Here is a 12,626-nt window from a genome sequence, read left to right as displayed (position 1 = left end):
AAAGAAAAGAAAAGAAAAGAAAAGAAAAGAAAAGAAAAGAAAAGAAACTTCGGGAGTCACAGCCATAAAATCTGAAGGAGGAATTCTTCATAGGAAAAAGGTAAAGCGATGCCCAGAGAGCTTTCGTAGGGAGCACAACTTATTCAGCTTGGGTATTGGTGAGGTGTGAGAGAATGAACTGAATGGAAAATAACGAGATAGATAACATAAAAACCAACCCTCTGCAGCTGAAAAGACAAGCCACAACCTGCAGTAAGAAAGATCCTGAATACTCCTAAGTACCCAGCTGCTGCACAATGGAATGCTCTCACAGGTTGAAGAAACACCAAACTAAAACAAAAGGTCCTCAACAGGATTGTCTGTTTCCATGGCTAGAAGAGGGAAAGGCTGTTTGATAACATTTAGAACTATAAAGAGTGCCAATGGGATCACTTGGGAATCTGGGGGTCCAACCAGATCTTGGAAAACCCGCTGACTGGCAAATAGAGGCAGTGGGTACCAAAGATGCTCCCAGAGTGCTGATGATGTATCCTGGGAAGCATTGGTCAGGATACACTAAGAAAAGGAGACACGAAATCAAGAAAGCAGGGAGAAAAATCTCTTCTGGAATGCACCATAAAGGTCAAAGGGACATAAAATATCAGTACCTGCTGAAACTCAGGGGAGCCTGCAGTCCACAAACCCAAGAGATCATAGAATCATAGAACCACAGAATGGCCTGGGTTGAAAAGGACCACAATGATTATCCAGTTTCAACCCCCCTGCTAATGCACAGGGTCACCAACCACCAGACCAGGCTGCCCAGAGCCACATCCAGCCTGGCCTTGAATGCCTCCAGGGATGGGGCATCCACACCTTCCTTGGGCAACCTGTTCCAGTGCATCACCAGCCTCTGTGATTTAGATCCAAGACTCATCTTGACAAGAGTAGGCCATCTCAGCATGTAAAAACAGAAATGTGAACTCAAACAGACTCAACTGATCTCCCCACATTTTCTATTTAAGAGAGAATTCCTTTACTGCTGGAACATTCTCATTCATTCTTCTTTTTTACACTTGGTCAAACAGAGTTAGAGATGGACAGCTGGTTTTCCTCCATTTAAAACCTTGATGGATGTCCCTTCAGATGAGTTCTGCAAGGGATGACGGGAGAGAAACTACAAGAGCTCTTATCAGCAGTAAGCCAGGAGTGTCCATTATTTCTCCTCTTTTCAGCTGATTCCATCATTTAATTTTTTTTTCTTTGCTCTCATTCCTCCCTTTAATACTTTGTTCCAGCCAAGAAAATGTGCCTTTGTTCCTGACACCTTCAAAAGTTTCCTGCATATGATGCATGTTGTTGGTAAACTAAACAATAATGTTCTACTTGTGTGGTAAGTTTTCCACTAGCGGAAGCTGAACTCTTTTTAAGGAATCAATTATTCTTCACAACTCATTTCCGAAGGAAACATTGTTATCCCTAGTTTACAGAGAAATAAAATGGCAGGTAGGTTAATTGACTTGCTTAAGGTCATTCAGTGAGTTAGTAATGGAGTTACGAATAAAGCAAGATTGAACAATTCTCATTCCCAGCCCCTTGGTCTAACCACAAAGAAAAACTCCTTCTCTTCCACCTTAAATACTTCATTTAAATCTATCACTGATATCTATTCTGACATACTGTTGAACTACAAATTAGTCAGTCTAAATTACAAACATGTAGATGTGTGGAGATCTACTCACTTGCCTGCTCAGCTTCGTGCATCCCCTGCTACGCTGAACAGCTCATCTTCCATTAAAAGAGACATGCTGCAGCTCCTCTAGAGAACTGTCAATACCATTTCAGGCATCAGTCTGAAGGCATCACAAAAGAGAGAGAAGAAGAGCACTTGGTCTGTTTCCCCAGGAGGTGAGAAAGCTGCCTCAGTAGCCCAGCTGCCTGGGTAAGCAATAAGCTCAAGATGCAAATAATTTCTGTTTTTCTTTTATGCTGCATCTCTTTCCCAAGTGTTTCCAGTATTAGATAGCTGGAGTGGCAGCATTTGATAGCTGCATCTTTGTAGATTTCACTCTGAGACATTATTTTGATGAGTTATTTTAAAGTCAAAATATCCTTCAATTGCCCACCCAAAGTCTGCCAGCCTCTTCATACAACACGTTGTCTCCAGAGGGATTTGCACTGCTAGATGTCTCGGTGGCTCAGCCTGAATCACTGCGCAACATAATACAACTGAAGTTCACAAATTAATCATGATCACATAAAAAATGAATAAACACATATGTAGCCAATGCAGTTTTACCAAATGCTCAGAGGGTCTTTCCATTTGACTCAGACGAAGACTGTTCTGTCATATCAATATTTATAAGAAGAGGATGTTAGAAATCGTCTTACAGCATGAGATAATAGTTTCAAGCATAAGATTTCAGAGTGAAGTTGATTATTGTGCATTACTGGAACCACCCCAGTGTCTCTTCTCCAAGAACAAACGAAGTAAGTTCAGATTCTCCTTGAAAGTGTCAATAAAAAGTGCCAATGGGCTAACTCTTCTTTCTGGATATACATTTGTCTTCTTGGGACAAAATAACAGAAGCTTGTGTTGCATTTTGTCAAAATCCTACTTTAAGGTTTCTAAATGCTCAATTATGACTAAAATCTATACATAGAATTGTCTCGCTCCAATTTATAGAAGGGAGAGGAGGTTCTTCTAATATCTGTATGCCCAGCGTGAGATTAAGAAACAACGATTCAAATGTTGGTCCAACCAGTTTATTACAGATCTTAATTAGGGAGATGGGGAAGGGGAGGATGGACACTATTATGAATGACGGTAATGGGGAAGGGAAGGAGGATGAAAAGATAGGAAAGAAGAAGCAAGGAGTCTTTATAGGAAGCAAGGAGATAGTCACCACCATGGACCCAGCATGGTTTGTAGTTCAGTCATTGATCTTCAGTAGTGGTGGGCCATCGGGCATTGTTGTTCCGTTGAACAATGATGGCCCCTTTTCAATGCTTTCAAAGTGGTCAAGTCAGCTGTCTTTGGAGTGACAGCTCAAATCCAAAGTGGTTGAGTCAGCTCTCTTTGGAGTGGCAGCTTCTGGCTCTAGGATCTTAGCAGAAACTCCTTTGTTCCTATCTTCCGGGCCTTGCCAGAAGATAAGAGGGAGCAGGGATGCCCATCTGCATCCTGTTTTTCACAGGACACAATGGTATCGTTCCCCAGTTTTCCCATACCAAGCTGGAGCTATTTAGTCACAGGCCAGATCTTCCACCAGTAAACACTCCTGAGCACTCTCTGCTGGAGGCAAACAGCTTTGGAGGAACGTGCTTTCAAATGTCCGCAAAGTGATGTCGATTGTCACACGGTAGCACGCATCACTTGCCTCCTCAACAAATCAATCAGAGTCTTATCACAAGAAATACTCAGGAAGCAAGCTTTGAGCCCAAAAAACAAAGAAGGATTCTCATAAGGATGAATTAACCAGATAAGTAATTCCATACCGATCAAACAAAATAATTCCAGTCCAAATTATTACCAGCAATTTATAACAAGGTCTTCTGTGTACTTTATCACGAGCCCACTTCCTCTTTTTGCTGGTCTGCTGTGATCCACCCTGCTATTCCCTCCCTTGGTTTCTTTTTCTAATAACAGTCCCCATGCTCACAACACCCATTTTGCCTCTGAGCCCCACATCAACTCATTCTCTTTTAACTCTTTTCCAGAGTTTCAACATTTTAGCTCACCTGTCTGCCACTGATCTGCTTCTAAATAATTGCTGACGAGTCCAAACATTCTGCTCTACTTACAACAAAAACCTCGGGAGGCTCCAGCAATGCGTCCATGAAAGTCAGCTTATCAAGGCCCCTTCCTGCTGTCAACTCCTACTGCTTCCTTCCACTCCCTGTTATTATCATCCCTTAGCACGTCAAGTCTAATTTGGGCTGTGGAATCCTCAGAGCAGGGACATTTGCTTTATGAGTCCCAAAGACCCAAGGGATGCTTCCAGTACTACACAGGTATCATTAACTTGGTCTGATCAGACAGGTGGCTCTGTGCAGCAGTCTGTACAACTGGAGGCCTAGCTCTTATGCACCCCATTTCCACAGCCACCTCACTGTTCTGCACTAATACGATGGTGAATAAGCTGCACAGAGATGAAGGAGTGTAATACAAATGGCTCAGATGGGCGCCCAAGAACATCTATGGCTATGTAGGTTACAATCCAGACTGCGTTCACCTCTGCAAATTTGCAGATATGTTGAGTTGTGGCTTTGTTGCCTGTTGAATCCTTGATATACCTTTCCAAATGCATGTGTGGTGCCTTCCTGGCAAACATGCTAATCTTAGTTGTGTGCTTCTCATGCAATTCTCCTCAGAACCCCAATATTAACACTAGTGTTATAATGAACATACATACTGTGGGAGTACATTTTTATTTAAACCCCAGAGTTAATAATATTTGCATGTTTCTACACTGCTGACAAGAGGAATAACATAATTTTAAGGAAAAAAAGGCAGAAGAAACAAACTAATGCAGAGCTGTACATCTATGTTAGCCATGTTGGAGCACCACGCTTGTACAGTCAGAGGCGACAACACCGGATCTCTAAAGAATAACAGAATTAAAGGATTATAGGTGTTGAAAGGGACCTCTGGAGATAAGTGAGTCTAAATCCATGCTAAAGTGCCTGCTCCGCAGTACCTCACACAGGAAAGCGTCCAGAGGGATCTTACTTCTCCCCAGAGAAGGAGAATCTACAGCCTCTCTGGGCAGCTTGTTCCAGTGCTCCATCACTAAGAGCAAAGTTCTTCCTCCTATTTGTAAGGAAGTTCTTGTATTCCAGTTTTTATCGGTTGCTCCTGGTCCTGTCACTGAGTACAGACTGCCCCACCAATTTAACTCAAACAATTCAGATTTATAAACAGTGAGGCATTCACAGTGATTCTGTCTTTCTCAGGATGAACAGGATGAAGATATGCCGAACAGAGAGGAGCTGATAGACCTGATGTGGCCTGCGCTGGAGGACGAAACTGAGACGTTCATCCAGGGGCTCATCGACACCATCATGCTTCAATGCAGCGAGGAGGCCCACAGACTGCTGGGTCTGCAGGGCGCCCACGTGTCCGGGGCGCAGGAGGAGGGCCCTGCAGTCAGGGGGCAGGAGGACAGCCGTGCGGCCGCCCCTGGCCCCACAGCCTCCCCACAGGTGACCCCCACCTCAAGGCCCGGACTCTCTGGCAGCACTGCGACATCCCGCAGAGAGGAGCAGCCCAGCACGGCAGGGGCTGACATTCATGCGGGTCTCAGTCACGGCCCCGCTGCACACACGGCGACGGAAGCGGAGCGGCCCTGCGAGGAGATGGAGCAGGAGGCAGCAGCAGGTCCCTCTGCCCAGGGCAGCAGCCCCTCCGCTCCTGGTCACTCTCCTGAGAGGGCCCGGCGGCCCCCTAAGAGGAGCGCTGACAGTGACCAGGAACCACAGCCGCCCTGCAAGAGGCCACCGCCTCAGTGGGACTAGCAGGGTTACACTTCTCCTTTGTAATATGTAAATAAACAAATAATGATTGCAAAGAATCACAGAATCATTGTGGATTGGAAAGGCCCCAACCCTAAAGTACGTTCCCTACAGCGGGGCAGAGGGGAAGGATCAGCTCCCTCAATCTGTTTGACCTGTTTCGAGCAAAGCCTCACAGGGGTAGCAGAAGTGTCTCAGTGGAGTTTCTAAAACATATTTTACATAATATCTGTCATTTTATACGACATATTTTAGTTATTCATGTTTATATGGAATAAAATATTTTGGGATTCATTGAGTTTAAACAAGGTAATCATTGGACAGGAAAGTTGTAGGCGCTGATTAGAGAACTCACGCACCCCCCTCCGGGGCGGGATCAACACCGCGCGTGCGCAATGCCCTGAGTTCCGCTTTCCGGCCCGCTCTGCCCGCTGGTCATTGCGGGGCTGTGAGGGGTGAGCGGTTAATTGCTGCGCGGGAGATCCGCACCACGCGGAGCGCCTCCGGACACTGCAGCGTTCAAACCGTGCCCCCGCCCGAGCGAGGGGCCGCGGGGAGGAGGAGGGGCTGTTGTGAGGGGCGGAGCGGCCGGGGCTTGCTGGGGGCTGGGCTGGGATGGCCGCGGTTCGTGGGGATAGCGCTCCCGGGGTGGGCTGTGTGTCACTGGTTGTGGGAGTGTGAGGCTGCTGTGGAGGTGGAAAGGGGTGGTTCTGGTCTGTGCTGAGCCGGAAGGAGGTGGTTTGAGGCAAGCTGGTGTGTTAGGAAGAAAAATCGTGTAGGACTAGAAATAGCAAGGCTTGCCTACCCAGCAGTGCATCAGAGTCTGAGGTCACCCCTGAGGTCACCCTGAAGCAGGGTGTTATGGAGTGTAGCCTTCACCTTCCTCATTTCTCACATGTTGGACTGGCAGTGATTAACCGAGGTCTCCAGCTCTGGTTGCACGGTCTGGATTCCTTTAGGGGTTCTCTTTTCTCTGGTGACAGGTGGCAGGACGAGGGGAAGTGGCCTCAAGGTGTTCCAGGATAAGTTTAGGGTGGATATCAGGAAACGTTTCTTTACAGAAAGGGTTGTTAAGCACTGGAATAGGCTCCCCAGGGAGGTGGTTGAGTCACCATCCCTGGTTTAAACGGTTTAAAAACCATTTGGATGTGGTGCTCAGGGACATGATTTAGCAGAGGGTTATTAGAGTTAGGCTTAGGTTGCAGTTGGACTTGATGATCATTGAGGTCTCTTCCAACCTGAGCAATTCTATGATTCTGAGTGAAAAGCAGGTCCCCAAACCACTGCTCTGCGTCATGTAGGGGCTCAAGGTATTTTAATCTTCAGGCTGCAATTGGAAGAGATTAAGCGAGCTTTGCATTTGAGTACAGTCTGGTAATACTTTCAGAGCGGTGATGTGATGTCAGTTTGGGGATGATTTGTTTTATCTCTATATGTAGGATTTAGGACTGGATTTGCTGAAATGATTGATTTAGCAAGTCAGCGATCATTCCCCTGTGTCATAGATACACAAGCTGAAGTGCCACCCTGCCGTCATTTGAAAGCTGTCTTTTTCTGTTAGGCCCGTTGCCTTATTTTGGAGGCTCTGACCTTGGCCTTCCCTTTTGTTGCTCTTGCCATTATTCTCTTTGGCTCAAAATACCTGCGTTGCTTTCGTGCTCTATTTTCTTCTTGCTCTTGTAATGCTTTGCTAACAGGAGTGACTGAAAGGAGGCAGTTGTACATCAGTACTCCAGGATAGATGTGTATAAGAGGGGTTACAAATATTTTGGATTTGTGTTATTAAGAAATAGTTCCCCATTACCATGCTAAAATGAACTTGGTCCTGTCCTGCTGATTACTGTAGTCCCAGCTCCATGCTCTCTCATTTTTTGTGCTTATCTTCTGGAATCAGCTGTGAAAACAAGAATTTAAAAATGTAAAGGAAGCATAGTGTGCATGAACAAACTCCACTTGATTTTTCTGGAGACTTATGTCGTCATTTATTCAAACAGACACAGTACAGACAGTGTACAGCTTCAAGTACAGGGTCATGGAAGTCTTATTCTTGTCCACTGCATCCCAAAAGTGAATTTTTCTAAAACTCCAGGAAAGGATTGCATTTTGTGCCTTACATCACTTTTCACAAGAGAGCTAACTAGCAGAGAGGAAACTCTTTTCCACCAGCCCTTTGAGAGACTGGGGATGCTGTCTCTGTGGGCCCAGTAACAGAGTTGCTTTTGCCTTCAGAGTGTTTCTGCTGCAAGATGTCTTTAGGTGGGAGACGGCTAAAAAGAATAAGAAGCTGCTGATGTGAGATTTTTATGGAGCAAAAAGAATTTGATGCGGAGAAATTATTTCTTTCCTTTTTTAAAATGAAAAGATGTAAGGAGATGTGCAAAGAGAATGGAGAGACAGCTGGTAGGAATAGTTGAGGAAATGGAATTGAGATGGGACAGATGTCTTTAATCAATTGGTAGTTCAGACTGATAGGGAGAAACGCTTCTTTCTTTGTGCTGGTAATAGGCTATTTTTGTAGCAGAGTTCATGCAGTGCTTTAAACAGAGTGAGAAATTTTCAAGAGCAAAACTTCCAGGCTGCTTTCCCAGTATATTTATGTTGTGCCTTGTGCTTTTGTGGCAGTCAGAAGCGTCACAGCTGGACATTGTTTTTCACAGAGTCCACTCTGTAATTGCTTCTGTGCCTAGAGTATAAAAGGTAGCCCTGAGCAGGCTGGTGAGAACTGCTGAGAAAAACTAGGCACGGTGTGAAGGTGATTCAGCATAGGTAATTCTGCAACGTCTGAGTTAGAGTGTAAAGTAGTGTTGGCATATTCTTTATACGTAAGACTGTGTGTACTGAAATTGGACCGATTTTTGTGGAAGGAATGTATTACTTCAGATGTGTGCAGTGTACAGTAAGTTGGTTTGATTGCCTTAATTATGGGATAGCTTGCAGTGCTCGATCATCTTAGAATTGTGGATCTCGTTTTTGTTTGCAGGAAGGTCCAGCTGTGTATGTGTGCCCACTCATCTTTGGGAAATGTCCAACGTTTCCAATTACGCCCTTCGAATGGCCCGTCTGAGTGCTCAGATATTTGGAGAAGTTGTCAGGCCAACTGACTCAAAATCCATGAAAGTTGTAAAGTTATTCAGTGAGCAGCCTATAGCCAGAAGGAAGGAGGTCTACAGCTGGTATCCTCCTCACAACACCTACTATGCCCTCATGAAGAAACTCCGTTTTCTTGGTCTCTACAGGTAAGTGCCCTGCTTATGGGATGGGAGCAGGACTGGAGATGGAAATGGTGGGGATGAATTCTGTTGCAATTTTTTCCTTATGGACAAGAGGAGTAGAAAAAATTCCATTTCAGAATGTGGTGCTTATGGAAATTGGCACTTGTACTGAGGGCAAGGAGAGCAAAATATATGAGTGCTGTCTAAATAACTTTTCGTGTCTGATTGATTAGAACTTCTATGAAAAAGACTTAAGATGTCACAATGGTCAACTCATTATTTAAGAAATAGTTCTAACTCTGTGTGAGGATGTCAGGAGAACTGCTCTGTAGAGAAAAGCTGGGTCTGGTTCTGAGTGTGCCAAAGCAATGTGCTTTAAAAAAGTGATAATCTTAAGATAGAAATTGCTCTGAGAAGTGTTAGCCTGTATTGATGAGTCATTCAAAAAATAAGTGAAATTTAGAAGAGAAGTCTGTGTTTGACTGGAGGAGCTTTTTATTCTTAAGTAAATTAAATTCAAATATGACTTAAGTACCCTTATTGATTTCATTTTCATCAAAAGCAGATGTGTACTTTCTTCATGAATTTCCACACTCTTGAGTTTAAAAAAAAACAAACAAACAAACTTCACTGCTAATGAACATCAGCAGGTGTCAAATGCAGTCCTTTGACTTCAGTCAGGTAGCACTGAAGAATTGCCTTTAAAAACCTGGCTACTAACCTTGTAAAATCAAAACAGATTAATTTCTATTGCTAGCGTTGCAGTTTGGCCTGTGAAGGACTGCCTCCAGGATACTCTTGGTTTTGGTGAGCACTTTATTGTGTATGGACACAGAAAGCCTAGTGACATAATAATGTACTTTTCCCTTCTTCCTTTCTAATCTCAGGGTTCCTTCTCTAGCTGCTATCTTTATAGAGAGCTTGTAAAGAATCACATTTCCTGCTTAGAAACTTGTGACAAAGGATTGTAGACTAAAAGGACCTGATAATAATTTATAAACGTTTTGTTTCTTGTTTAGAAACATTGTGTTTAAAAATAGCAGTGCAGCCATTTTAGGCCACTTTGAATGCAGTTGTCACTTTTGAAAAATAACTTTGCACAGAACAATATGGATTAAGAGATTAAATAGAATTTATTGTAACATTATTGAAGGTTAATTATCTCTGTCAGCACCTTCCTCCTCCTCTGTTTTATTTTCCCGTTAAAGTTCTACAGGAGCTGATGCTTTCTTCATAACTCATTGTTGAAGTCACCTGAGAGCGGTGTCATCTACTAATTATTGCTCCACGGGCCCCTCTCTTCTCAGAAGCTAATGACCTGAACTTAGTGTAGAGCATATAAAAGCAGTGTGCTATTGCTAGACTGCTGGGTTAGATGCTAAGAGGGAAATTCTCATCCTTGCTCATTTATTTGTTTTCCATTGTGTTTGAAGGAGTAAGTAAGAACACTGTAAGAAATGCATACGCGCTCAGGTGTGAATATGAGCACGCACACACCCTGTTTCTGGTTGAAAAGAGCAACTTTGTTAGTTCTGAAGGATGCAGAGCAATTCTTTCACATTATTTCAGTCAAAATTACTGTTAGCAGTAGCACAGTACATTGCATTGTGTTCCAGTATGGACTTTCTTGTTTGAGAAAGTTGACGTATATTTTTTTCATTATCATGCAGTTCAAAGGAGCTTTTCCATCTAGATATTCCAAGAAATAGAGCAACTTTTTCTTTTCTTCCCCATTTAGAGATGAGCATCAAGACTTCAAAGAGGAGATGAGGCGGTTGAAAAAGCTTCGTGGAAAGGAAAAACCAAAGAAGGGCGAAGGAAAGAGAGCTCTCAAGAAGAAATAGTGCCCACTGGACAATATAACAACTGTGGAAACACTGAAGAACACCTATAACCCACAGTTTCTGTTCCTTGATGGAGGGGGCTTAGTATGTGAGCTTCGTTTGGAGCACAAGAAACATGTTGTGAAATACTGGAGTCCATCTTGGGAGTACATTTGGGTCTTAGTGTTTTGCTAGGTGTTATTAATTCCTGTATTTGAAATGTTCTGGATGCTGTAGCACATTTGTTTATCATGAGAGCCTTCCTGTACCCAAGTAGTAACAACGATAGTTGGAAAAGAAAAAAAGTCTCTGTGTTTTTCTTAGATACATCAGCAGCCATGTTCCAGTTTTTTTGGATCTGGAGAATGTCTATTTTTTCCTCTTTTACTTTCTTGCATTGCTATCAATGCCATTTTGCATTTGACCACGAAAAGAAAAAAAGTGTTTCCTACTTCTTCTGCTTACTATCTTGCCTATTAGGTTGAGTTTTGCTCCAGGTAGCTTTAACATTGATTATCTTTTTAAAGTTGCTGTTAGAATCTATGGTTCTGCACTGGATAATCCTTGATGTTCCGTTGCCTGCCTGCAGCACTCTCATTGTACCTTGAATATTTAGATACTGCCATAGAAGCAACTGAAAAACGAGGGCTGAAGCTGCTTTCAGGACCCTCTCCTAATTAAAATACATATTTAATATTTAACGTAATGTAGAAAGATTTTGAATATAGTTCAGTTGCCTATTGAACATGTGAAGTGCTTCAAAAGGTACAAAACAATTTTATAGATCTGCACTAAGTTTTGTTTTGTTTTTTTTTTTTCTTTTATAACTATGCTCCTTCAGTGTTGTTAATAATTACATGTATGTTCCATCTTTACCTGTCACTCACTGTCAGGGAACACAAAGTATAGAATGTAACTCTGCTGCTTTGTTTAGCCACACATGTATCCTGCCCGGAAGTGCCTTGAAGTTACATCTTTAATTTCCTGGCCCCAGAAACCTAGAGGAACAGCTGAACTACTGAAGGAGAGCTATTCAAATCTTAGAATGACTTGGGGCAGAAAGTTTTGCACAGTAAGCTTGAGGTGTGCTTAATTTTTGCATACGGAGTCATTCTGAAGTAGGTAACTACTAACCTGGGGCCACTTCTAAACCGAGCTTGTTGAAATGTGTTTTTAGAGGGGCTTTTCTGATGGGTGAAATTGATGGATTTACATAAATTTGTAACAGCTTCATATTTTTCCTTCACCAGTGTTATGAATTCAACTAGTGCCAATTGAATTAAAGGTTCTTGGAGATGCTGTAGGGTCAAATTAACCGTGATAGCTGTGGACTGCTGGTGCCTGTAGTAGCAGCAGCTATGTTGGCCAGGACTTGGCATCTTCAGAAATTAACCTGAAAATCAAACGTTTTCTCTGCATTTTAAAGAGGAAAACACCAACAGCAAGCTTTGTTTTCCTGTGAATGTATAAATATACACAATGAAGTGTGCACACAACAAAAATTGATTGTATTTCTGCTCCAGTAAAGTATACACAATCTTAAACTCTGGATGTGTGAGGAATCCTGTTTATTTGAGTATGATATATAAAATGCTTACGCAGCCTTCTGCTAAGTTTATCCTTCTGAATCTCCATTTAGTCTGTTTGAGGACTCAGCATCTACAGAGCCTACGGAGAGCAGTGAATGCCACAGCTGTCCTGTGTCTTTGCTAGACATAGGTGTGGATTCAGCAGTGTAATACTAATTGGAGCTGAGGATCAGATCTGTTCTTCCTTGTCTGCTCAAACCACCTGGCTACTTATGGATTGTAAGGAGCTCTTGTCATGCACAGGAAAGTGAAAGCCTTGATGGTCTAATCAGCAATAACGAGCCCTTTTGTCTGCAACCTGACAGAGAAAACCTGCCCTTGGAATCAAAGCATCACACTGGGAGTATACTTTAGGAAAAGGCAGCAAAGTATCCAAAAAGACTTGTGAAGTGAACAGCTGTGAAATAAACACAGGCAATGAATCGTTGGCGTTCATCCCCATTCCGCAGTGTTTATGAAAGCATGGTGGGTAGAGTGAAGTCATTTTAAAGAACAGTCAGAACTTTTAA

At 43.0% G+C, this 12,626-nt stretch overlaps 1 protein-coding gene across 1 annotated transcript; it reads left to right on the top strand.

Annotated features, from left to right (window-relative positions):
* The first annotated feature begins 5,867 nt into the window (after positions 1 to 5,867).
* MRPS33 (mitochondrial ribosomal protein S33) lies at positions 5,868 to 12,077 on the top strand. Its single transcript, XM_003202415.4, has 3 exons — positions 5,868 to 5,948; positions 8,474 to 8,729; positions 10,444 to 12,077. The coding sequence occupies exons 2-3, from the start codon at positions 8,515 to 8,517 to the stop codon at positions 10,547 to 10,549; spliced, it is 321 nt and encodes a 106-aa protein (XP_003202463.1). The 5' UTR covers positions 5,868 to 5,948; positions 8,474 to 8,514; the 3' UTR covers positions 10,550 to 12,077.
* Positions 12,078 to 12,626: the final 549 nt, after the last annotated feature.

This window comes from Meleagris gallopavo, chromosome 1 (genome assembly GCF_000146605.3).
Source record: "Meleagris gallopavo isolate NT-WF06-2002-E0010 breed Aviagen turkey brand Nicholas breeding stock chromosome 1, Turkey_5.1, whole genome shotgun sequence".
Lineage (NCBI taxonomy): Eukaryota > Metazoa > Chordata > Aves > Galliformes > Phasianidae > Meleagris > Meleagris gallopavo.
Note: the sequence above shows the minus strand (reverse complement) of the source record. Positions and strands in the feature narration are given on the sequence as shown.